The 27,865-nt window shown below is 37.1% G+C and overlaps 1 protein-coding gene across 1 annotated transcript in view; it reads left to right on the forward strand.

Moving 5' to 3' along the window:
• Positions 1–27,865, forward strand: part of LOC118356499 (fibronectin type III domain containing protein 3C1-like) — a 96,422-nt gene that overhangs the window by 32,308 nt on the left and 36,249 nt on the right. Inside the window, exons 2-9 of the mRNA XM_035725444.1 lie at positions 21,075–21,151; positions 22,464–22,758; positions 23,368–24,279; positions 24,788–24,840; positions 25,172–25,306; positions 27,160–27,213; positions 27,328–27,449; positions 27,534–27,708. Of these exons, the coding sequence (XP_035581337.1) occupies positions 21,075–21,151; positions 22,464–22,758; positions 23,368–24,279; positions 24,788–24,840; positions 25,172–25,306; positions 27,160–27,213; positions 27,328–27,449; positions 27,534–27,708 (1,823 nt within the window). The remainder of the gene's footprint in view (positions 1–21,074; positions 21,152–22,463; positions 22,759–23,367; positions 24,280–24,787; positions 24,841–25,171; positions 25,307–27,159; positions 27,214–27,327; positions 27,450–27,533; positions 27,709–27,865) is intronic.

Genomic DNA, 27,865 nt, shown 5'->3' on the forward strand with positions numbered 1-27,865 from the left:
TGCTCAAAGAGTAGTGGCCCCACTATGTCATGGGCCACGGTTTATGGCAACCCCGAGATGAAAGCCCACTCTTCGGCTCACTCTTTGCAGCTGGCTTCCCCACTCCAATACGTGGGAGCTCTGCCGCACTCAGGCACCCCCAGTCTTTCTGTGATCCTGAGGGTCCTGAGACCACACTATCCCAGCGAGAGCTCCACCCCCTGCTTAGCCCTGGAATGATGTCCCTTGGCACAGCAGACTTTAAAAATTCTGATTTTGTGCTCTTCTGCTCTATCACTTGCCAGTAGCCAGCTGACAGAGGTTCCCCCCCACTCCCCGCAGTCTATCTTGTGGAGGCAATCTGGCAATCAATTCTCCACAGGCAATCTAAATTGCCTCAGATTCACTTCTCCACATGTCCTACCTTGCAGAAAGTGGTCACTTTTTTGTTCATAGAGTTGATGCTATTCTTTTCTTCGATCTCCTATTGAGTTTGTAGGTATCCAGAATGGTTTGATAGCTATCTAGCTGAATTTAGGACAAAATTTAGGTCTCTTACTCCTCCGCCATCTTGGACTACCACCCCAGCAGTAAATTCTATTAATATGACATATCATATGCACCAATGATTGGGAGTTCTGATGAAAATTAAGAGATTAAGGGATGGGAGGGGATACACACACACACACACACACATATATACACACATGCAAAGAGATTGTTGCTATAGTCTCTATTTTTAAAATGTCATTGTAGGTTGTTTTAAATCTTGATCAGTGCAGTCATTTGAATGACTAGGAGAACAATGACTTTTACCATAAGTGAAACAAATTCTGTGGTAATGCAAGAGAGATTTAAATTAGCCTAAAGTGATTTTCACTGTTGAGTAGATATTTTAAAAAGAACACTAAGTACATAGCTATTTCCTATATCCCTAACGTAAGAGAACATACACATTTTCCTGCTACATAGGCTCCATATTTCTTTATGACTCCCGAAAGTTTTCATTTTAAAAAAATTTGAGTCTCTCATTTATGAAAAGTTGTATTTGCCAGTAAAAAGTCTCCTAGGAATACATAAAATCTTGGTAAGGAAATGATGTAAGTAGTGACTAGAATTGTGACATAGTGAACATTCTTTTACATCAGTGTTACCAAGGAGTTGTGAATCATAACAGTACACTTCATTTGGAGGACTTGACTAGCTCCAAGAGGTCCTCCCTTGAGTATCCTCTTTCTCCACGTTCAAAAGAATCATATTATTCTTTCTGATTTTTGTCCAAGTGTTTATGGAATCAAGGATCTGGACTAACCTACCATATTTCATCACTTGGTGCCATCTACACATGAGGTATTTGAACCTGGAAAGTATTTTAAGTCTAAAGGTTTTGGTTGGAAGCTTTGGGCTATGTTTAAGATATTTGGGTTTAGTATCTGAGTTAAAGTAATTATCTATGTTCCTATCCTTTTTAAACAGATCTAGTTGATTCTTACAGCCTTCTAATCAATATGAAGTCTTATTTGGCAATTAAAATCATAGATTAGAAATTAAATGGACTTGATCTGAATGGCTCAAATGACCAATGACTTGTTTAACTAAACAATTCTTCATGCTGTGAAATGGAGCTACCTTCACTTGTTTTCATGAGTGAAGCGTGAACAATTCCAACCCCTTGACACCAGATTTCATATATTTTTATTTATGAAGACTAATGATTACTTTGAAATGTTGCCATAGAACAATTTCAGTTAAGTAACATTTCTGGAAAGAAAAAGTATTTAAAATGCCTTTTCTAAGGAGTATTTCATCAGATTTTGTCATTTAAAATCACTGCTTTGACTTCATTTAATTTACAATTACACTCTTTCTAGAAACATCACTTACAGTGAAAGCCAATCTTTTTAGACATGGCTGAACATGGGCTTACACCTACTCTTACTGAAATACCTCCTGTAGCTTCAGGTATCAATGGCGACCCCATGCATCGGGTAAGGATAGTTTTGCTCTTTCTTTTTCATTATAACTGGTCAAGTCTTTCTTGAATCCAGTATTGCCTTTATTTAGAAAACGTGTATCATTTTTATGATTGCCCACTTAATTTGGAAGTTTTCAGTCTTTTCACAAACATTGATTTATCTTCCTTGTAGCCTTTTTAAAATCCAGTTAGAGACATTTAGGCCACATATAACCTCCTTTCGGGTGGATTTAGCTGCTTTTTCAGCCTCCCTTGATCAGCTCAAAAGTCCTGGTGTTGAAAGATTATACTATCCACAGACAGTATCTTCTGATGAATAGTCTAAAAGTATGACTCTAAAGCAGACTAAACTTCTTTCATACTCATTCATATCTGTGAGTTCAATTTTCTAATATTTAAAGGTTTATTTTGAGCAGCAATGACTTCTACCTACCGGATTGGTTTCAAGAAAGAAAGAATGTGGTTTAGATTTAGCATTTATTCATTTAAAGCAATCTATTCAAAAAAAGTCTTTTTTTTAAGATTTATTTATTTAGAGAGAGAAAGAAAGGGAAGGGCAGAGTGAGAGAGAGAATGCTGAAGCAGACTTCCCACAGTAAGCAGAGCCTGATATGGGGTTCAATCCCAGGACTCCAAGATCATGACCTAAGCCAAAATCAAGAGTCAGCAACTTAACCAACACTGAGCCACCCAGGCATCCCTATTCAGGAAAAGTCTTATCTACATATACAGTGTGAAAAATCACTTAACTTTTTTCTTTGGAGTTAAAAAAGTAAATATTCTACTTCTGCATTATAATTTGGTTTGACATCACCATATCAAAAGGAACGGAGGTACAAATGACCTTCCTGAAATTAAATGTACATTTTTTGTTTTTTTAATTTAATTTTATTTTATTATGTTATGTTAGTCACTGTACAGTACATCATCAGTTTTTGATGTAATGTTCCATGATTCATTATTTTCATATAACACCCAGTGCTCCATGCAGTACATGACCTCCTTAATACCCATGAACAGGCTAACCCAACATCCCACCCCCCCAAAACCCTCAGTTTGTTTACCAGAGTCCATAGTCACTCATGGTTTGTCTCCCCCTCTGATTTCCCCCCTTCATTTTTCCCTTCCTTCTCCTAATGTCCTCCATGTTATTCCTTATGTTCCACAAGTAAGTGAAACCATATGATAGTTGACTTTCTCTGCTTGACTTATTTCACTTAGCATAATCTCTTCCAGTCCCATCCATGTTGATGTAAAAGTTGGGTATTCATCCTTTCTGATGGTTGAGTAATATTCCATTGTATATATGGACCATATCTTCTTTATCCACTCATCTGTTGAAGGGCATCTTGGCTCTTTCCACAGTTTGGCTATTGCAGACATTGCTGCTATGAACATTGGGGTGCATACGGCCCTTCTTTTCACTACCTCTGTGTCTTTGGGGTAAATACCCAGGAGTGCAATTGTTGGGTCATAGGGTAGCGCTATTTTTAATTTTTTGAGGCACCTCCACACTGTTTTCCAAAGTGGCTGTACCAACGTGCATTCCCACCAACAGTGTAAGAGGGTTCCCCTTTCTCCACAACCTCTCCAACATTTGTTGTTTCTTGCCTTGTCAATTTTTGCCATTCTAACAGGTGTAAGGTGGTATCTCAATGTGGTTTTGATTTTAATTTCCCTGATGGCTAATGATGATGAACATTTTTTCATGTGTCTGTTAGCCCTTTGTATGTCTTCTTTAGAGAAGTGTCTGTTCATGTCTTCTGCCCATTTTTTGACTTGATTATTTGTTTTCTGGGTGTTTGAGCAGTTCATTATAGATCTTGGATATCAGCCCTTTATCTGTAGTGTCATTTGCAAATATCTTCTCCCATTCTGTGGGTTGCCTCTTTGCTTTGTTGACTGTTTCCTTTGCTGTGCAAAAGCTTTTAATCTTGAGGAAGTCCTAAAAGTTCATTTTTGCTTTTGTTTCACTAGCCTTTGGAGATGTATCTTGAAAGGAGTTGCTGTGGCTGATGTCAAAGAGCTTACTGCCTATGTTCTCCTTTAGGATTTTGATAGATTCCTGTCGCATATTGAGGTCTTTCATCCATTTTGAGCTTATCTTTGTGTATGGTGTTAGAGAATGGTCGAGTTTCATTCTTCTGTATATAACTGTCCAATTTTCCCAGCACCATTTATTGAAGAGACTGTCTTTTTTCCATTGCATGTTTTTTCCTGCTTTGTCAAAGATTATTTGACCATAGAGTAGAGGATCCATATCTGGGCTCTCTATTCTGTTCTTTGGTCTATATGTCCGTTTTTGTGGCAGTACCATGCTGTCTAGGCGATCACTGCTTTGTAATATAGCTTCAGATAGGGCAACTGGATGCCCCCAGCTTTATTTTTTTTTAACATTTCCTTGGCGATTCGGGGTCTTTTCTGATTTCATACGAATTTTAGGATAGTTTGTTCCAGCGCTTTGAAAAATATCATTGGAATTTTTATTGGGATGGCATTGAAGGTATAGATTGCTCTGGGTAGCATAGACATTTTTACAATGTTTATTCTTCCAATCCATGAGCATGGAATGTTTTTCCATCTTTTGTGTCTTCTCCAATTTCTTTCATGAGTGTTCTGTAGTTTCTAGAGTATAGATGCTTTACTTCTTTGGTTAGGTTTATTCCGAGGTATCTTATGGTTTTTGGTGCTATTATAAATGGAATCATTTCTCTAATTTCACTTTTTACAGTTGCATTGTTAGTGCATAAGAAAGCAACTGATTTCTGTGCATTGACTTTGTATCCTGCCACATTACTGAATTCCTGTATGAGTTCCAGTAATTTGGGGGTGGAGTCTTTTGGGTTTTCCACATAAAGTATCATGTCATCTGCAAAAAGAGAGAGTTTGACTTCTTCTTTCCCAATTTGAATACCTTTTATTTCTTTTTGTTGTCTGATTGCTGTTGCTAGGACTTCTAGTACTATGTTGAACAATAGTGACGAGAGTGGTCATCTTTGTCGTGTTCCTGATCTTAAGGGAAAGGCTCTTAGCTTTTCCCCATTGAGTTTGATATTCGCTGTGGGTTTTTCATAGATGGATTTTATGAACTTGAGGAATGTTCCCTCTATCCCTATACTCTGAAGAGTTTTAATCAGGAAATGATGCTGTATTTTGTCAAAAGCTTTTTCTGCATCAATTGAGAGGACCATAGGGTTCTTCTCTCTCCTATTAATGTCTTCTATCACATTGATTGATTTGCAAATGTTGAACCACACTTGCATCCTGGGGATAAATCCCATTGGTCGTAGTGGATGATCCTTTTAATGTATTGTTGGATCCTGTTACCTAGGATTTTGTTGAGGATTTTGGAATCCATATTCATCAGGGATATCGGTCTGAAATTCTCTTTTCTGATGGGGTCTTTGCCTGGTTTGGGGATTAAGGTTGGCTTCATGGAATGAGTCTAGAAGCTTTCCTTCTGTTCTTATTTTTTTTAACAGCTTCAAGGAGAATAGGTATTATTTCTTCTTTGACTGTTTGGTAGAATTCCCCAGGGAGTCCATTAGGCCCTGGACTCTTGTTTTTGGGGAGGTTTTTGATCACTGTTTCAATCTCATTACTGGTTATTGGCCTATTCAGGTTGTCAGTTTCTTCCTGTTTCAGTCTTGACAGTTTATAGGTCTCCAGGAAAGCATCCATTTCTTCCAGGTTACTTAATTTATTGGCATATAGTTGTTGATAATAGTTTCTAATAATTGTTTCTATTTCCTTGGTGTTAGTCATGCTCTCTCCCCTTTCATTCATAATTTTATTAATTTGGATCCTTCTTTTCTTATGTATAAGCCTGGCCAGTGGTTTATTGATCTTACTAATTCTTTCAAAGAACGAGCTTCTAGTTTCATTGATCTGATCTACTGTTTCTGGTTTCTAATTCATTGATCTCTGCTCTAATCTTAATTATTTCTCTTCTAATGCATGGATTAGGCATCGTTTATTGCTTTTTCTCCAGTTCTTTAAGGTGTAAAGTCAGTTGGTGAATTCGGGATTTTTCTATTTTTTTGAGTGAGGCTTGGATGGCTACGTATTTCCCCCTTAGGACTGCCTTTGCAGTATCCAGTGGGTTTTAGACCAATGTGTTTTCATTCTCATTGGTTTCCATGAATTGTTTAAGTTCTTTTTTGATTTCCTGGTTCACACAAACCTTCTTAAGAAGAGTGGTCTTTAGCTTCCATGTGTTTGAATTTCTTCCAAATTTTTTCTTGTGATTGATTTCCACTTTTAAAGCATTATGGTCTGAGAAAATGCAGGGAATAATCTCAATCTTTTGTTATCGGTGGAGACCTGATTTGTGACCTAGTATGTGGTCTATTCTGGAGGAGCTTCCGTGTGTGCTCGAGAACAATGTGTATTCTGTTGTTCTGGGTGGAATGTTCTGTATATATCTATGAGGTCCATCTGGTCCAGTGTGTCATTCAAAGCTCTTGTTTCTTTGTTGGTTTTCTGCTTAGATGATCTGTCTACTGCTGAGAGTGGGGTATTGAGGTCTCCTACAATTAACATATTATTATCAATATGACTGTATTTTGGTTAACATTTGGCTTATGTAGTTGGCTGCTCCCATTTTCGGGGCATAGATGTTTACAATTGTTAGATATTCTTGTTGGATAGACCCTTTAGGAATGATATAGTGTCCTTCTGTGTCTCTAACTACAGTCTTTGGCTTAAAATCTAGTTTGTCTTATGTGAGAATTGCTACCCCAGCTTTCTTTTGAGGTCCTTTGGCATGGAAGATGGATCTCCATCCCTTCACTTTCAGTCTGGTTGCATCTTTAGGTTCAAAATGAGTCTCTTGTAGACAGCATATGGATGGGTCCTGTCTTTGTATCCAATCTGCAACCCTGCGCCATTTTATGGGAGCATATAGGTCATTCACATTGAGAGTGATTATTGAAAGATATGAATTAATTGTCATCATGTTGCCTGTGAAGTCCTCGTTTCTATAGATTGTCTCTGTAAATTTCTGTTCTATATCACTCTTGGGGTCTTTCTCCTTTTATAGAACCCCCTTTAATATTTCTTGCAGGGCTGGCTTAGTGGTGACATATTCTTTCAGGTTCTGCCAGTCCTGGGAGCTCTGCATCTCTCCATCCATTCTAAATGACAGCCTTGCTGGAAAAACTATTCTTGGATGCATGGTCTTCTCATTTAGTACCCTGAATATGTCTTTCCACGCCTTTCTGGCTTGCCAGGTCTCTGTGGATAGGTCTGATATTATTCTGATGTTCCTCCCTCTGTACGTAAGGAATCTTTTCCCCCTAACTGCGCTTAAGATGGTTTCCTTGGTTCTCAGATTTGCAAGATTTACTATTACATGCTGAGGCATTGGTCTGTTCTCCTTTATCTTGGGAGGGATCCTCTCTGCCTCTAGGACACGAATGTTTGTTTCATTCCCCAGATTAGGGAATTTCTCAGCTACAACTTCCTCAAATATAGCTTCTAGTCCTCTCTCTCTCTCCACCCCCTCAGGGATCTCAATAACTCTGATATTGGAACGTTTCATGGTGTCACTTATTTCTCTGATTCTATTTTCATGAATTCTGAGTTTTTTCCCGTGGCCTCTTCTTTCCCTTTCTTGTCTATTAATTGGTCTTCTAAACCACTAATTGGTTATTCTGCCTTGCTTACCCTAGCTGTTAGATTATGTGTATTAGATTGGATCTCACTGATAGCATTTTTAAGTTCTGCCAGTTCAGCTTTCATTTCTGCCTTTAGAGACTGTGTTGCCATTGATCATTTTCTCCCTTCTAGCTGTGGTCTTCACAATTGCTACCCTAAATTCCATTTCCAACATCTTGGTTATATCTGTATCCATTTGTTAATCTGTGGCAGAAGTCACAGTCTCTGTGTCTTTCTTATTTTGGGGGTTCCTCCTGCTAGTCATTTTGTTGAGGGCTAGTTGAGGGAGTGTAGAGAGCCCAAATTATTGACCACAACCCAAGCAAGATGCACCTGTTTTATAGGGACCTTAGGGTTGTTGGCCTCTTGTTCTCCCAGCCTGTCTTCTGGGGGAAGGTTTTGCCGTGCTGTTACTCAGGCAACCCTGTTTGGGCAGAGTTTCCCTGCCCCCTGTTGGGGAGATTGGCTCAGTGAAAACCGGTTTTATGGGTCTTTTGTTCTCTCACGGCTTTCCTGGTGGCTTTCCATGTCTCTTCCAAGAGTCAGAGAGAAGAGATCATTTTCAACCCTTTCCCTCAGAGCAGAGAGATTGCAGACTATTCTTCAGTGAGCTCTCCAGGCCACACTATCTTGTTTCTGTCTGTGCTGCTATAAACCACAGCATCCTGGGTTGTGCTCCCGTCAGCAGGGCTCCCAGTCCTTGCCTCCAGGTCAGGGCACAGGGGCAAGTCTCTGCCCTTCTGTGCTTCTAAAATCACCAGCCATCCCCAGTTCACATGCCTGTCCCCACCGGCTGCTTCAGGTTTCAGTCTTGGGGACTGCCTTAAGGTCCTTTTCTGCTGCTACTGGTCTGCAAGTCTGTGCCCTGTCCCCAGCGTGGGAGGCTTTTGCTTACTGGTGGTGCAAGATCCCCATTGTTCCCTCCCCCTTCCATTTATCTTCCGATATCTGTCCTCGGAATCACAGCTCCCTGCTTCATACCTCAAAACCAACCGCTGGTGATATTCTGTTTGTAGAGATCCAGATATATTGTCTTACATCTCAGGCTGATTTCGTTGGTGTTCAGAGTGGTCTGGTGGATATCCAGCTCAATTCAGGGGACTGGTTGGAAAAGGGTCCCCTACTCCTCCGCCATCTTTTTCTCCTCCCCTAAATATACATTTTTTTTTTTTTTACTAGATGGAGAATTATCATCTGGACACCACTGTTGGAACACAGTATACTACCAATTATTCACAAATGATGACTCATCCCAAGAGATATACCAGACGGCCTTCTTTTCCTCAGTATTGGATACAACAAGTACATTTGAATTTTACCATCAGACAAGTTTTGTTTTCTGTTTTTCACTTTTTTCAGGTGTTGTTTTTTTTGTTTTCCTGGAGAGTGGGAATTAGTCTTTCCATGTCAATGCACCTATTTTCTATGACCTTATTATATTAAGTTTTACTTGGATGGGGGAGGACCCGTTACTTAGGGATATTGAACTTCTCCTAAGTGCCCATTGATCCAAATGTACTCTTCTTCTTGAGCATTTGAAGACTCCAATAATTAGTGAGTCTGAATATTTTTCAAAATGACAATAATGAACTTCCATACTGTTTTCCAGAGTGGCTGCACCAGTTTGCATTCCCACCAACAACAGAGTTTTAGGTTCTCCTTTCTCCATATCCTCACCCACACCTGTTGTTTCTTGTGTTAATTTTAGTCATTCTGATAAGTGTGAGGTGCTATCTAATTGTAGTTTTCATTTGCATTTCCCTGATGGTCAGTGATGTTGAGCATCCTCTCATATGTCTGTTGGCCATCTGGATGTCTTCTTTGGAGAAATGCCTATTCGTGTCTCCTTTTTTTTTTTTTTTTTTTGCAGTTCAGTTCTTTTATTATTATTATTATGTTATGTTAGTCACCATAGAGCACTTCATTAGTTTTTATTGTAGCATTCCATGATTCATTAGTTATGTATGTTCTTTTTTTAACCTGATTATTTGTTTTTTTGGGTGCTGAGTCTTATAAGTTCTTTATACATTTTGGATACAAGCCCTTTTTCTGATAAGTCATTTGCAAATATTTCCTCCCATTCCATAGGTTGCCTTTTAGTTTTGTTGATTGTTTCCTTCACTGTGCAGAAGCTTTTTATCTTGATGACATTCCAATAGTTTGGTTTTGCTTTTGTTTCCCTTGCCTCAGGAGACATATCTAGTAAGATGTTGCCACAGCCAATCTCAAAGAGTTTGCTGCCTTTGTTCTCTTCTACGATTTTAATGGCTTCCTGTCTCGCACGTAGGTCTTTCATCCATTTTGAGTTTATTTTTGTGCATGGTACAAGAAAGTGGTCCAGTTTCATTTTTCTGCATGTTGCTGTCCAGTTTTCCCAACACCATTTGTTGAAGACACTGTCTTTTGTCCATCAGATATTCTCTCCTGCTTTGTCAAAGATTAGTTGACCATATATCTGTGGGTCCATCTGGGTTTTCTATTCTGTTCCATCGATCTATGTCTGTTTTTATGTCAGTACCATACTGTCTTGATGACTATAGCTTTATAATATAACTTGAAGTCTGGAATTGTGTTGTCTTCTGCTTTGCTTTTCTTTTTCAAGATTGCTTTGTTTGTTTGGGGTCTTTTGTGGTTCCATACAAAGTTTAGGATTGTTTATTCTAGCTCTGAAAAATGCTGATGGTATTTTGATAGGGATTGCATTAAAGGTGTAGACTGATTTTGATAATATAGCCATTGTAACAATATTTGTTCTTCCAATCCATGAGCATGGAATGGTTTTCCATTCCTTTGTGTCAACTTCAATTTCTTTCATAAGTGTTTTACAGTTTTCAGATCACAGGTTGTTTACCTCTTTAGTTAGGTTTATTCCTAGATATCTTACGGGTTTGGGTGCAATCGTAAATGGGATTAATTCCTTAATTTCTCTTTCTGCTGCTTCATTATTGGTGTATAGAAATGCAACTGACTTCTGTGCATTGATTTTATATCCTGTAATTCTGCTGAATTCCTGTATCAGTTATAGCAATATTTGGGTGGAGTCTTTTGGGTTTTCTATATAGAGTATCATGTCATCTGCAAAAAGTGAAAGTTTGATGTTTTCCTTGCCAAGTTAGATGCGTTTATTGCTTTTGTTGTCTGATTGCTGTGGCGAGGATTTGCAAGACTATGTTAACTAAACGCGGTGAGAATGGATATCCCTGTCTTGTTCTTCAAAAAGTTAAAAATAGAACTACCTTACGATCCACAATTGCACTACTAGGTATTTACCCAGGGAATACAAAAATATCAATTTGAAAAGACATATGTACCCCAATATTTATAGCTGCATTATCTACAATAGCCAAATTATGGAAACAGCACAAACAATGACATGGATGGAGCTAGAGAACATAATGCTAAGGTGAAATGCCAGTAAGAGAAAGACAAATACCATATGATTTCATTCATATGTGTAATTTAAGAAACAAAATAAATGAGCAAAGGAAAAAAGAGAGAGACAAAGCAAGAAGTAGACTCTTACCTACAGAGAACAAACTGATGGTTTCCAGAATGGAGGGAGAGGGAAGATGGGTTAAATATGTGATAGGGCTTAAGGAGTGCACTTGTGATGAGCACAGGATGCTGTATGTAAGTGTTGAATCACTAAACTGTACACCTAACACTAATATTACATTGTATGTTAACTAACTGGAATTTAAATAAAACTTTAAAAAAATGACAATAATGATTTTTCATAGATTAATAAACAGAAAAGTTTTTCATCAAAGAATGGTTTATTTCTAGATTATATTTGTGCAAGTTAACCCTGGGGAGACCTTCACCATCATGTCTGATGACGGAAACATTCAGAATATCCAAGGTCAGTAGAAGTATAATTAGGTGTGTGTTTCTTGAAAGCAAATAGAGTAAATTTAAATATTAGTATGAAATGACTTTACTAGTAATCTATTCCATTAGTATCCCTTCCCATTTGGGCCATATGGAATCCTTTTACATTTACATAGTCCTCATAGGAGCATAGTATCAATACAACAACCAGGGCTCATGTTGCTAGTCTTACTAGAGATCTTCATGTAAATTACTTTTTTTAAATTGAAGATTAATTCACGAATTTCATTTGAAAAAGTTCACATCTCGGATATACTGACAGCCACTAATAGTTTTAGACTCTTCTCTTATAGGAGATGACTACTGAGGCCTTCAGAGAGCTCATTCATTCATACATTCAAGTATTTTTTTTAGTGCCTATCATGTTCTAGCACTATACTAGGTATTCAAGATATAACAATATACAGGAGGAGGATAAATTATATATACATATTAGTTTGCAATATATGTATATATAGCATATAGAATTGATTCCATAGTAATATAAAATTAATATTTACTTCATATAAGATTTAGTATTATTCATATTGTGATGGTTGTTTTTGTTCTTATGCCAATTATTTTGTATCCTGAAGTGTTTTAGATCTATGTCTCAAAAATTTTTTAAAACATTGTCATTTTTTAAAAAAATTATCATTTAGCAATTGATTCCATATGGCTGCTATATAAAGTTTATTGTAAACTCATATTTATTATTTTCCCCATTATTAAAAGGAAATTACCATTCTAGGACTTGAGAGCCACATATATTTTTTAAACTAAGCAGTAATTTTAATAATTTCAGAAAAACAAAAGAATGATGACTAACAAAAGTTTCCATTCTGTGTAGGATTTTTATTCCTGTGTAATTGTATGTCTAAGACAGTAAAAATACCTAGTATAAAAGTAGGGTATCACATGAGTAGCATTGGGTCCTTCTCTATATTATTATGTTTTCTAAAAACTTTCACTTTATTATAATCAATGAAAAGCTTAAAATTAATATTTATGTAACATCACTAAAATAAATATATTTTATGGTTCAGAGTGAAACTTCCATTAATCTATACACAACAATATACTGGAAAGCTGTTACTTCGTTTTTATTAGCAGTAAAATTTGCCAAAGATTTTATAATATAAATTTTACCCAATCCCCATTATGTGCTTTATTTTCCAACAATTGTGATGAATTTGCATTGATTCATCTACATTCATACCTAGGTTCCTTTGCAAGTAAGCAACAGACGCTTTGAAAAGGGCTGGCTGCATAGAGCTGGTTTTCACTATGAAAAGTTAAACGGACTTTGTTTAAAGTTATTAAAGAATTTTTTAAATTATTTTAATTAACATATAATGTATTATTTGTTTCAGGGCTAAAGGTCTGTGATTCATCAGTCTTATACAACTCACAGCGCTCACCATAGTACATACTTTCCCCATTGTCCATCACCCAGCCACCCCATCCCTCCCAACCCCTCTACTCCAGCAACCCTCAGTTTGTTTCCTGAGATTAAGAGTCTCTTATGGTTTGTCCCCCTCTCTGGTTTCAACTTTTTACATTTTTCACTCCCTTCCCCTATGATCCTCTGTTTTGTTTCTCTAATTCCTCATATCAGTGAGATCATATGATACTAGTCTTTCTCTAATTGACTTATTTTGCTTAGCATAATACCCTCTAGTTCCATCCATGTCGTTGCAAATAGCAAGATTTCATTTTTTTGATGGCTGCATAATATTCCATTGTATATATATACCACCTCTTCTTTATCCATTCATCTGTTGATGGACAATTGGCTCTTTCCATAGTTTGGCTATGGTGGACATCGCTGCTATAAACATTGCAGTGCATGTGCCCCTTCAGGTCACTACATTTGTATCGTTGGGGTAAATACCCAGTAGTGCAATTGCTGTGTCATAGGGTAGCTCTATTTTCAACTTTTTGAGGAACCTCCATACTGTTTGCCAGAGTGGCTGCACCAGCTTGCATTCCCACCAACAGTGTAGGAGGGTTCCCCTTTCTCCACAACCCCACCAACATCTATCATTTCCTGACTTGTTAATTTTAGCCATTCTGACTGGTGTGAAGTGGTATCTCATTGAGGTTTTATTTTGGATTTCCCTGATGCCGAGGAATGTTGAGCACTTTTTCATGTGTCTGTTGGTCATTTGGATGTCTTCTTTGCAAAAATGTCTGTTCATATCTTTTGCCCATTGCTTGATTGGATCATTTGTTCTTTGGGTGTTGAGTTTAATAAGTTCTTTATAGATTTTGGATACTAGCCCTTTATCTAATATGTCATTTGCAAATATCTTCTTCCATTCTGTCTCTTGTCTTTTGGTTTTGTTGACTGTTTCTTTTGCTGTGCAAAAGCTTTTTATCTTGATGAAGTCCCAATAGTTCATTTTTGCCCTTTCTTCCCTTTCCTTTGGTGATGTTTCTAGGAAGAAGTTGCTGTGGCTGAGGTTGAAAAGGTTGCTGCCTGTGTTCTCCTGTAGCATTTGGATGGACTCCTGTCTCACATTGAGGTCTTTCAACCATTTTGAGTCTATTTTTGTGTGTGGTGTAAGGAAATGGTCCAGTTTCATTCTTCTGTATGTGGCTGTCCAATTTTCCCAACACCATTTGTTGAAGAGACTTTTTTCCACTGGACATTCTTTAGTGCTTTGTTGAAGATTAGTTGACCATAGAATTGAGGGTCCATTTCTGGGCTCTCTATTCTGTTCCATTGATCTATGTGTCTGTTTTTGTGCCAGTACCATACTGTCTTGATGATGACAGCTTTGTAATAGAGCTGGAAGTCCGGGATTGTGATGCCACCCGCTTTGCTTTTCTTTTTCAACATTCCTCTGGCTATTCTGGGTCTTTTCTGTTTCCGTACAAATTTTAGGATTATTTTTTCCATTTCTTTGAAAAACGTTGATGGTATTTTGATGCAGATTGCATTGAATGTGTAGATTGCCCTTGGTAGCATTGACATCTTCACAATATTTGTTCTTCCAATCCATGAGCATGGAACGTTTTTCCATTTCTTTGTGTCTTCCTCAATTTCGTTCATGAGTATTTTATAGTTTTCTGAGTACAGATTCTTTGCTTCTTTGGTTAGATTTATTCCTAGGTATCTTATGGTTTTGGGTGCAATTGTAAATGGGATCAACTCCTTAATTTCTCTTTCTTCTGTTTCATTGTTGGTGTATAGAAATGCAACTGATTTCTATGCATTGATTTTATATCCTACCACTTTACTGAATTCCTTTATGAGTTCTAGCAGTTTTTGGGTGGAGTCTTTGGGTTTTCCACATAAAGTATCATATCATCTGCAAACAGTGAGAGTTTGACTTCTCTGCTGATTCAGATGCCTTTTATTTCTTTTTGTTGTCTGATTGGTGTGGCTAGGACTTCTAATACTATGTTGAATAGCAGTGGTGATAGTGGACATCCCTGCCGTGTTCCTGACCTTAGGGGGAAAGCTCTCAGTTTTTCCCCATTGAGAATGATATTCGCTGTGGGTTTTTCATAGATGGCTTTTATGATATTGAGGTATGTACCTTCTATCCCTATACTCTGAAGAGTTTTGATCAAGAAAGGATGCTATACTTTTTCAAGGGCTTTTTCGGCATCTGTTGAGAGGATCATATGGTTCTTGTTCTTTCTTTTATTAGTGTATTGTATCACATTGATTGATTTGCAGATGTTGAACCAACCTTGCAGCCCAGGGATAAAACCCACTTGGTCGTGGTGAATAATCCTTTTAATGTACTATTGGATCCTATTGGCTAGTATTTTGCTGAGAATTTTTGCATCCATGTGCATCAGGGATGTTGGTCTGTAGTTCTGCTTTTTGATGGGGTCTTTGCTTTTGGGAGCAAGGTAATGCTGGCCTCATAAAACGAGTTTGGATGTTTTCCTTCTATTTCCATTTTTTGGAACAGTTTCATAAGAATAGGTATTAATTCTTCTTTAAATGTTTGATAGAATTCCCCTGGGAAGCCATCTGGCCCTGGGCTCTTTGTTGGGAGATTTTTAATTACTGCTTCAATTTTCTTGCTGGTCATGGGTCTGTTCAGATTTTCTATTTCTTTCTGGTTCAGTTTTGGTACTGTATACGTCTCTAGGAATGCATCCATTTCTTTTTTTTTTTTCTTATTTTTATTATGTTATGTTAGTCACCATACAGTACATCATTAGTTTTTGATGTGGTGATCCACAATCCATTGTTTTCGTATAACACCCAGTGCTCCATGCAGTATGTGCCCTCCTTAATACCCATCACCGGGTTAACCAATTCCCCCTCCCCCCGCCAAAACCCTGTTTGTTTCTGAGTCCATAGTCTCTCATGGTTCCTCTCTCCCTCCAATTCCCCCCCATTTTTCCCTTCCTTCTTCTAGTGTCCTCCATGCTATTTCTTATGTTCCACAAATAAGTGAAACCATATGATAATTGACTTTCTCTGCTTGACTTATTTCACTTAGCATAATCTCTTCCAGTCCCATCCATGTTGATGTAAAAGTTGGGTATTCATCCTTTCTGATGGCTGAGTCATATTCCATTGTATATATGGACCACATCTTCTTTATCCATTCGTCTGTTGAAGGGCATCTCGGCTCTTTCCACAGTTTGGCTATTGCGGACATTGCTGCTATGAACATTGGGGTGCGTATGGCCCTTCTTTTCACTACATCTGTGTCTTTGGGGTAAATACCCAGTAATGCAATTGCTGGGTCATAGGGTAGCTCTATTTTTAAATTTTTGAGGAACGTCCACACTGTTTTCCAAAGTGGCTGTACCAACGTGCATTCCCATCAACAGTGTAAGAGGGTTCCCCTTTCTCCACAACCTCTCCAACATTTGTTGTTTCTTTCCCTGTCCGTTTTTGTCATTCTAACTGGTGTAAGGTGGTATCTCAATGTGGTTTTGATTTGAATTTCCCTGATGGCTAATGATGATGAACATTCTTGCTTGTGTCTGTTAGCCATTTGTATGTCTTCTTCAGAGAAGCGTCTTTTCATATCTTCTGCCCACCTTTTGACTTGATTATTTGTTTTTCGGGTTTTGAGCTTGAGAAGTTCTTTATAGATCTTGGATACCAGTCTTTTATCTGTAGTGTCATTTGCAAATATCTTCTCCCATTCTGTGGGTTGCCTCTTTGTTTTGTTGACTGTTTCCTTTGCTGTGCAGAAGCTTTTTATCGTGATGAAATCCCAAAAGTTCATTTTTGCTTTTGTTTCACTAGCTTTTGGAGATGTACCTTGAAAGAAGTTGCTGTGGGTGATGTCAAAGAAGTTACTGCCTATGTTCTCCTCTAGGATTTTGATGGATTTCTGTCTCATATTGAGGTCTTTCATCCACTTTGAGTTTATCTTTGTGAATGGTGTTAGAGAATGGTCAAGTTTCATTCTTCTGCATGTGGCTGTCCAATTTTCCCAGCACCATTTATTGAAGAGACTGTCTTTTTTCCATTGCATGTTTTTTCCTGTTTTGTCAAAGATTATTTGACCATAGAGTTGAGGGTCCATATTTGGGTTCTCTATTCTGTTCCATTGGTCTATATGTCTGTTTTTGTGCCAGTACCATGTTGTCTTGGTGATCATATGTTCTTATAATTGTTTGTATTTCTTTGGTGTTGGTTGTGATCTCTCCTCTTTCATTCATGATTTTATTTATTTGGGTCATTTCTCTTTTCTTTTTGATAAGTCTGGCCAGGGGTTTATCAATCTTATTAATTCTTTCAAAGAACCAGCTCCTAGTTTCGTTGATCTGTTCTACTGTTCTTTTGGTTCTTATTTCATTGATTTCTGCTCTGATCTTTATTATTTCTCTTCTCCTGCTGGGTTTAGGCTTTATTTGCTGTTCTTTCTCCAGCTCCTGTAGTTGTAGGGTTAGGTAGTGTATTTGAGACCTTTCTTGTTTTTTGAGAAAGGCTTGTACTGCTATATACTGTCCTCCTAGGACCGCCTTTGCTGCATCCCAAAGATTTTGAACAGTTGTGTTTTCAGTTTCATTTGTTTCCATGAATTTTTTTAATTCTTCTTTAATTTCCTGGCTGACCCATTCATTCTTTAGTAGGATGCTCTTTAGTCTCCATGTATTTGAGTTCTTTCCAACTTTCCTTTTGTGATTAGTTCTAGTTTCAAAGCATTGTGTTCCAAAAATATGCAGGGAATGATCCCAATCTTTTGGTACCGGTTGAGACCTGATTTGTGACCCAGGATGTGATCTATTCTGAAGAATGTTTCATGGGCACTCGAGAAGAACGTGTATTCTTTTGCTTTGGGATGGAACATTCTGAATATATCTGTGAAGCCCATCTGGTCCAGTGTGTCTTTTAAAACCTTTATTTCCTTGTTGATTTTTTGCTTAGATGATCTGTCCATTTCAGTGAGGGGGTTGTTAAAGTCCCCTACTGTTATTGTATTATTGTCGATGTCTTTCTTTGATTTTGTTATTAATTGGCTTATGTAATTGGCTGCTCCCATGTTAGAGTCATAGATATTTACAATTGTTAGATCTTCTTGTTGGATAGACCCTTTAAGTAGGATGTAGTGCCCTTCCTCATCTCTTATTATAGTCTTTGGTTGAAAATCTAATTTGCCTGATAGAAGGATTGCCATCCCAGCTTTCTTTTGATGTCCATTGGCATGGTAAATTGTTTTCCACTCCCTTACTTTAAATCTGGAGAGTCTAAAATGAGTCTCTTGCAGATAGCATATCCCTGGGTCTTTTTTTTTTTTTTTTTGATCTGATAGCCTGTGTCTTTTGATTGGGGCATTTAGCCCATTTACATTCAGGGTAACTATTGAAAGATATGAATTTAGTGCCACTGTATTGCCTGTAGTTGACTGTTACTGTATATTGTCTCTGTTCCTTTCTGGTCTATGTTATTTTTAGGCTCTTTCTTTGTTTCGAGGATCCCTTTCAATATTTCTTGTAGGGCTGGCTTGGTGTTCACAAATTCTTTATTTTTGTTTGTCCTGAAAGGTTTTTTTTTTTAATCTCTCCTTCTATTTTCAGTGATATTCTAGCTGGATATAATATTCTTGGCTGCATACTTTTCTCATTCAGTGCTCTGAATATATCATGCCAGTCCTTTCTGGCCTGCCAGGTCTCTGTGGAGAGGTCTGTTTCCAATCTAATATTTCTACCATTGTAGGTTACAGACCTCTTGTCCTGAGTTGCTTTCAGGATTTTCTCTTTGTCTCTGAGACTTGTAAGTTTTATTACTAGATGTTGGAGTATTGACCTATTTTTATTGATTTTGAGGGCAGTTCTCTGTGCCTCCTGGATTTTGATACTTGTTTCCTTCCCCAAATTAGGGAAGTTCTCTGTTATAATTTGTTCCAATATACCTTCTGCCCCTCTCTCTCTTTATTTTTCTTCTGGGAAACAATTATTCTAATATTGTTTCATCTTATGGTAGCACTTATCTCTTGAATTCTCCACTCGTGATCTAGTAGTTATTTATCTCTCTTTATCTAGGTTTCTTTATTCATCATCATGTGGTCTTCTAGATCACTAATTCTCTCTTCTGCCTCATTTATCTTAGCAGTTAGAGGCTCCATTTTTTTATTGCAACTCATTAATAGCCTTTTTTATTTCGACTTGTTTAGATTTTAGTTCTTTTATTTCTTCAGAAAGGGATTCTCTAGTATCTTCCATGTTTATTTCAAGCCCAACTAGTATCTTTATAATTGTCATTCTGAACTCTAGTTCTGACATCTTACTAATGCCTGTATTGATTAGGTCCCTGGCAGTCAGTACTGCCTCTTGGTCTTTTTTTTTGGAGGTGAGTTTTTCCGTGTTTTCATTTTGTCCAGAGGAGAATAAATGAATGAGAGAACAAAATACTAAAAGGATAACAACAATCCCAGAAAAATATACACTAAACAAATAAGAAGAGCCCCAAACTGGGGAGGAAAATGGGAAAAAAAAGAAAGAATATGATCATGCTGGTGAATAGAACAGAGCCACACACTAGATTTTAGGTGTATTTTGGTCTGTTAGAAGAAACTGCCTCCCAAAATTTTAAAGAAAGAAAAATTTATATATATATACAAAAATAAGGGTAAATATGATGAAAGGATGGAATATGAGTGTAAAGATGAAAATTTAAAAAGATTTTTAAAAAAGGAATTGATAAGATAAAAAATTGGTTGAATAAAGAATGAAAAAAATTATAAAAAAAGAGAGAATGTGACCAGGCAGGAGACTAGGACAATGTCACACTAGATCTAGGGTATATTTTGGTCCATTAGAAGAAACTGTATCCCAAAATTTTAAAGAAAGAAAAACTTATATATATACAAAAAATAAGGTTAAATACAATGAAGGGATAGAATATGACTGTAAAAATGAAAATTGAGAAAGATTTTTAAAAAGGAATTGATGTTTGTTGAAAAGGAAAGAAGAAAATTCAACTAAAAATTAGAAAAAGAAAAATTAATGAAAATTTTAAAAATTAATTTTGAAAGACAAAAGAATTATGGGAAAAAGAGCCGTGAATTTTATTTGCTGTATTCCCCTAGTGCTGGGGTTTTGCAATTCTCATTGATCAGTAAACTTGGTCTTGGCTGGATGTTCTTGCTGATCTTCTCGGGGAGGGGCCTGTTGCAGTGATTCTCAAATGTCTTTGCCTGAGGCAGAATTGCCTCGCCCTTGCCAGGGGCCAGGATAAGTAATCTGCTGGGGTTTGCTCTCGGTAGCTTTTGTTCCCTGAAATCTTTCCGTACAGCTTTGGAGGATGAGAGTGAAAATGGCGGCCTCCCAATCTCTTGTCCCAGAGGAGCTGAAAGTTCACGGCCCCACTCCTCAGTGAGCCCTCATAGAAAAGCAGTCAATCACTCATGTCTCCCTGGTCTCCAGCCACACTCCATGCTCACCTGGCCTGTGACCCAGTGTTTCTATCTCCCCTAGCACATGACCCCCTTTGGAGTCTCCAAAGCAGATTCCTGCAGTGCGCTCCCATGCTGCTCCTCCTGGGGGAAGAAGGGGAATCTCCCCAGATCTGCTGCTTGTTGGGTCCCAACTCAAAGACTAGTGGCCAGACTGTGCCACAGATCATGGTTTATGGCAACCCTGAGCCAAGAGCCCACTCCTCGGCTCTGTCTTTGCAGCCGGCTTCCCCACTCCGATACCTGGGAGCTCTGCCACACTCAGGCACCCCCAGTCTTCTTGTGACCCCAAGGATCCTGAGACCACACTGTCCCAGCGAGGGTTCCACCCCCCACTTAGCCACTAGAGTGATGTCCCTCAGCAGAGCAGACTTCTAAAAGTTCCAGTTTTGTGCTCTGTTGCTCTATCACTTGCCGGTAGCTGGCTTACGGAGGCTCCCTCCCCCCGTGGTCTATCTTCCCAAATATTGCCTCAGATTCCCTTCTTCACACATCCTACCTTCCAGAAAGTCGTTGCTTTTCTGTTCATAGAATTGCTGCTATTCTTTTCCTCAATCTCCTGTTGAGTTTGTAGGTATTCAGAATGGTTTGATACCTATCTAGCTGAATTCCTGGGCCCAGATGAAATTTAGGTCTCCTACTCCTCTGCCATCTTGCTCCTCCTCCTCCTATTAAAGAATTTATTAATAATAATTCTCTTTTAGGACCCGCTGATGTACCACTGATGTCACCAAGTGGTACTTTGCCACCAATATATCTTCCTCCTGGTTACATGTCTCAGGTATATGAGTATGGTTTTATTTGGTATTTAGCCCTAAGGCATCATTTAACAGTTATTATGTCACTATATGATAAATCTTCTGAAATACTATTTAGCTGTTCATTTTGTTATCATTATTGCTAAAAAAAAATTGCAGTTAAGCTTAACCAAATCTCCCTTAGATTGTCTTGTAAATAATTCGTTATTCATCTAATGAATTTGCACCTCATCATATTCACTAATCCTCTATTGTTTTTTGTTTCTCAGTACCTTAACCAATCTTGATTACCTATTACAATTGCTACAGTAATGGCATTTGATAGTGTGTATGCTTTAATCCCTACAGTTACGTATTTTCAGTTCAGTAGTATTTCATTCTCAGTTGCTGGGCAGGAAAGGGCACTTTTTAAAAAATTCTTCAAATATTTACCAAGCACCTAAAATGAACAGGGAAATATTTCTCCTATAGACATCAACAAGATATTTTGTGGCCTTGAAATTTTATAATTGAGAATATGTCTTTTTCTATTGCACAACTGTGGAAATCAATAATATGCTAAATAAGTCAATATAATATAGTTTGATTCTAAATTATCTATTTCAACAATATCTAACAAAAATACAAATGCATATTCCTTTTCACCCAGCAATTCCACTTTGAGGAATTTATCCTACAGATGTGTTTTATACAAATTTGGAATAATAAATATGCAAGATTATTCATTACAGTATTGTTTGTGATAATAGAAGGTTGCAAACAACCCACACACTTGTCAATGGAGGACTGTGTACAATAGAGGACATCCATATAATGGAGTACAGTGCAGCTGTGCAAAAAAGTGGGGAAGTTTTATGTACTGACATAGAAAGATCTTTAAGATATTTTGCTAAGTGTAAAAAGCAAGGTACAGATAGTAATAGTGCAAATAATGCTACTTTTCATGTAATAAAAAGGAAAAATAAGAATTTGTATTCTTGCTTATATAGACCAATTCTGGAAGGATTCCTAAGAAACTAAGAGCAATAGTTATCTAATGGGGGCACTGAGCAGATAAGATTTAGGAGGGAAATTTTACATGTATAGTTTTTTATACTTTATGGTTTTAAACAAAGTCAATATTATCTAGTGTCAAAAAATTACCTTTTTGAAAGCCATACATATGGAGACAAGGAAGAATTGTCTTCTGCTTGACCTTGTTTCACTTAGTTATTACTTTTTGATCCTTTAGGTTTTCTAAATTAAGAGCACAGGATATAAATCTAAAACTTAGTTTAAAAAATGACAAATTTTATTAATTCTAATATGTTTATATGGTTCTGTCTTCCAACTTAGGTGGTGGAAGAAAATGGCATTCGCAAAATTATCATTGTGCCTCAGACAATTGACTATCATACAACCATGCCTGCTCCTCTACAACAAGTACCACACTTCATTGGCCTGTCCTCTCCTGTGTATCCACAAGGGCCTCACCTGATGTATCCCCCAGCTCAAGGGGAATTTCCACCGCCTTACATCCAAGAGCCTTTGCCACAGCAGCTGCCACTGCCACTGCTGCCACTGCCACTGGCACTGCTGCCACCACCACCAATGCTACCACCAGCAACATTTATATACCAAGAGCAGCATGGTAGCATATAATTTTCTTAAACAGGAGATATTTTGAGTTTGTCAAAATTAAGAGCATTGGGAAATTAAGTGAAAAAAGTAGAAAGTAGTAACATTTCCATGAATGACTGCATTTCATGCATGTATATTAGGATTAATGAAAATAAGTACTGGTTCAATGTTTAAGGCAAAATACTCATAAACATAATTTTCTATATATTTTTGTACTTGGATATAACATTGATTTATGATATTTATTTTTACTGATTGGGTCTATAAAATCATACTGGAACATTATAAAAGAATGTTTTGATTATTAATGCCATACGGTGGGAATATAAAAGACACTGAAGGGTCAAGATTACAATCATCTTAGGACCTTAAAATGTGGAAGTGGAGTTACTCCCTAGGAAAACAGTATCTGTATTTGTTCATGTTTTTCTTTCTGTACATATCAATACATTATAAAAATACATACCTAATATCTGTATTAAAGCAAAACAGGAAAAATTTTAAAAGTAAAACATGGCTTATCAGTGGTTTTTTTTTTTTGGTTTGAAGAAAAGATTAAAAAGACCTTAAGATATGTAATTGTTATAATTATTAAGCAGTACTCCATTGTCTCTTTTAGAAATGGATGCTCATGGAAGAGGAAATCATAACCAGTCTGATGAAAGGGCTGCTAACATGGGAGAACATATGGAGAAAAAAATGAGAGAAGGCCAACTTGGCGGACACAAGACTAGCTATATAGTTAAGAACACCTCTTTGCTTGTCGATAAAACCAATGATTTTTCAAGTAGTCCTGATACTTCAAACACTTACACTGTGGACTATGCTCCAAGTACCGACACTGTTGACAATACCAGGAGCACCGACACTGTGGAGAATGCTCCACACACCTACACTGTTGACAGTGCATCAAATACCTACACTGTAGACAATGCTACAAGCACTTACACTGTGGACAATGTTCCATGCACCTACACTGTGGAAAATACTTCGAGCACCAACACTGTCAAAAATACTTTGAGCACTTATACTGTGGACAAAGCTCCATGTGCCTACACTGTGACCAATGCTCAGGACATTTACATTGCTGACACTGTTGACAACCCTCCAAGCACTCACATTGCTGACAATACTCCCAGCAATTCTTCCACTGACCATACCCCTAGTACTTCCACCACAGACAGTGTTCTTCCTTCCACCACTGATAGTGTTCCAGACCCTTCCAGCACTAATTATGTCCCCAGTACTTCCACTTCTGACAGTACCCCCAGACCATCAGCTATTGACAGCACTCCAAGCTCTTCCATTTCTGACCATGCTCCCAACATTCCCATCTCTGAGAGTGCTCCCAGCACTTCTGCCATTGATGGTGCTCTCAGTGCTTCCAGTGCTGCCAGCAATTCCAACACTGCTAGTGCTCATGTTGAGACTAGTCAGGGAAAGAAATGGAGTGCTGCAGGAAGTGGAGGCATCAAGAAGAAACCAGGTGGAAAACAAAGCAATAGCCCATCACCAAATGCTGCAGAAAAAGGTAAGGTCAGGAGTTTGGTTTTGTTGGCAATGAATAAACATCCTAATGTTTAGGAATCTCAGTGCATCTTAAATATTTAAGTGCCATTTTGTTTCCATCTCCTCTTGTCCTCATTGTACCCCTAAATCTAAACTCAGTGAAACCACAGTTGGGCTGCCTTTTTAAATCATGGAGAAATGACCATCCTCATGCAAAATGTGTCATGTATCTTACGTGCACACCACGTAATTCTTTTCTAGTTGTCTGCCAGTGAAATACCCCAAATTACTCTATAGTCCTAATGAATTCACATTATTTCATTTAAACGAGGGACTCTGTCTTTTGTTAGAGTTTGTTTAATAACATACACTTTAGACTGCTCTCTTCTTTTAAAATTTTAGTGTAAATTGCTACTAGGTTTTTAGTAGCTCTCCTGATGATGATGTATTGGTAGTTGGATAATAGACATCTAACTTCTTTCTCTTGTTTTTACCAATGTAATATTTTATTTTGGGGTGTTTTCTTTTAGAATGCATAACAGAACATGGCAAGTCATGCTGTTTCAGCATTGAGAAACCTGTAGTAAGTAACTAAAGTGAATATTTAAGTATTCCTTTTAATTTACTTTTTCATTCTAAAATATGCAAGTTCACTGATATTTTTCTCTAGTAAAGTTTTAATTTGAAGTCTTTACCTGGTTAAAATTTCATAATCTCCATTAGCTATTCAGTACATAAAGATTCAGAATGGTATTATTAAAGATAATATTAATGGCATTGCTTAACCACAGTATTTAAGCATCTATATGAGGAGAACAATGTATTTACCATCAAAAAGACTTAGGGAAAGATTATCATAAGTTACAGATTATATTTTTTAAATGCCCTACTTGAATTTTTGTTATTTATTTTAGGTTTCTGATATTCAAACAAGATCTGCTATTATTTCATGGAAACTACGTGGTTCTGAGAAATGTGATCACACCAAATCTCCTGTGACATTTGAACTGGCAATATCTAACAGTGGTAAAAATGGAAAATATAAAAATGTATATATGTAAGTCTCTTTAATCATTTCTCATTTCTCATAATTCAATTCAAATATGTTATCTAAATGTATAGACCTCAACTTATACCTAGGCTGAGTTCTAAAGATTTTTTCTGCAATTTTTTCCAAGCTTTGAATGCAATTTTATACTAAAATAGTTTTATAAATGGTGGGTGGTTGCCAGGTCAGTCCATGAAATTCATTGAATCATAAGTATGTTAGTGCTGAGAAGGATCTTAAATATGAACTGGTCCATTCTCTTCAGTTTACAGCTTTCCTATTTGACAAGTTTAGACTCAGGGAAGAAAATGTTCCCTCCAATTCTCCCTTCTCATTTATTCACTTAGGTCATTTAAGGGGGGGAGTTTCACTTTATGGTAGGCTACACAAATGAGGTATTTACATTGCAACTGGATTTAAGATAGACTGTCCTGGAAATTTCATTACAGAAGCTAGTTATAAGATGGAGCTATGACAGCAGCAGGATGAGCTTAGGAATGTGCTCAGAAGATACAACCAGAAAAAAAAAAGATAAAAAGATAGAACCAGGACTAGGGAGGATATAGTGGAGGACACAGCAAGAGCATACCCAGCCACTCAACAAACAGCTTCTCGACTGAATGGGGACATGTAATCTGAAAGAGAACACACAGAGGCACAGTAGAAAGGAAATCCCAAGTGAGGAAGAAGAAATTCCTTTGCCCACCAAACAATTATGGAAGAAATAAGGCAGAGATCTGGAGCTGTCTCTACAGCACTTTAAAAATCATAATGCATCTTAAACTTCATTTACTAGAATTTGTCATCTTTACTCTGAGACTCAAAGTGAAATTTTAAATGTAATTAATTATTATGTAAAGTTTTACTTCCTTTATAATTAGGAGTTAGAAAGTTTAAATTTAAGAATTATAATACACAATCTTCTTTAGTACATGTAAGAATAAATATTTGAAAGCTTACAACAATTGTCATTACCTTTTTAGAATTACAACCATAAGAAGCTCAGCACATAGAACTATGTCTGAAGTGGTTAGTTTCACAACTCCAGGTTGTGAACCAGACCCTCCACTTGCACCCTAACTAATTAACCAATCCAAGAGCAGCCTGAATTTACAGTGGAAAGTAAGTATTTTACTGCCAAAGTCTCCTCAACATTTTTTTTTTAATTTAAAAACATTCTTTCTGGGGCACCTGGGTGGCTCAGTTGTTAAGCATCTGCCTTCGGCTCAGGTCATGGTCCCAGGGTCCTGGGATCGAGCCCTGCATTGGGCTCCCTGCTTGGCCGGAAGTCTGCTTCTCCCTCTCCCACTCCCCGTGCTTGTGTGCCCTCTCATGCTGTCTCTTTCTCTCTCTGTCAATTAAGTAAATAAATAAAATCTTAAAAAAAAAACATTCTTTCTACTTTGTCCTGAATTTTAAATATGAAATTATCCATGCCTCATCTGATCTATTTCCCTAGCACTTTTTGTTTTTCCATAATCATCTTTCTCTTCTATCTATATCAAGCATCAAGTAAATTGAGAAATGTCAATCATAATTTCAATTAGTAAAAGTTGAAGTGTCAATTTCTGTAACCTAAATTTATTTATAATTGTAGTTACTAATAAATCTACCTCTTAATTATTAACTTTCTTTATTACATAAAATTTGGAAAACAAAACAAGACATAGAATTTGGGTATGTCTAGACTGTAAAAAGTGCATTTTAACTTTAAAATCTGGATTGCTTTAAAAACAAAATGTAAGCAGATTAATTTTACAGTAATTTCAATCACTTTAATTATATAGTGTGTGTGTATGTACATATACTGTGTAAAAACAGACCATCATACTTTTATCTTTCTGACATATTTAGGGTTCCAATGATAATGGTTCCAAAATAAACAGCTTCCTTTTGGAATGGGATGAGGTAAACCATTTTATTTCTTAAAAGCACTTGTTTGTAAATGGTTATTAATGTTATGATGAATTTTTATACTTGCAGCATTTTATAATATTCTAATATTTTGCATCTATTATTAAGGGCAAAGGTGAAGGCTTCAAAAGTTGCTATACGGGTACCATGAAACAATACAAGATCCTTAAACTGAATGCTTCTACAAAATATTCATTCAGACTAGCTGCCAAAAATAACTTTGGCTTGAGGTACATTGAATTATTGCAATATTTAAAAGTCTATACTTTAATAAGAACCTGAAAATAACTTTTCCATATTAATTTATTTTTCAGTGATTTCAGTGAAATAGCAGTCTTCCATACATCAGGAACTATGCCTCCAACACCTCCACCTCCTAAGCTAAAAGAAGCAGGAGTCTGTAATTTGTCACTAGAATGGTCTGCCCCAACTAACACAAGCCCAAATGACAGTCTTACTTATGTACTAGAAATGGAAGAAGCAGGATCCGTAAGTTTTCTTTTCACATGCTTTAATCTTCAACTTCAGTTTTAGGTACATTTTACATGCATCTTATACTGAAAAATTTTAGATTTAAGTTAATTTCTTTTTTTAAGTTTTCATTTAAATTACAGTTAGTTGGGATGCCTGGGTGGCTCAGTCTGTT

The sequence above is a fragment of the Zalophus californianus genome, chromosome X, assembly GCF_009762305.2.
Source record: "Zalophus californianus isolate mZalCal1 chromosome X, mZalCal1.pri.v2, whole genome shotgun sequence".
NCBI lineage: Eukaryota > Metazoa > Chordata > Mammalia > Carnivora > Otariidae > Zalophus > Zalophus californianus.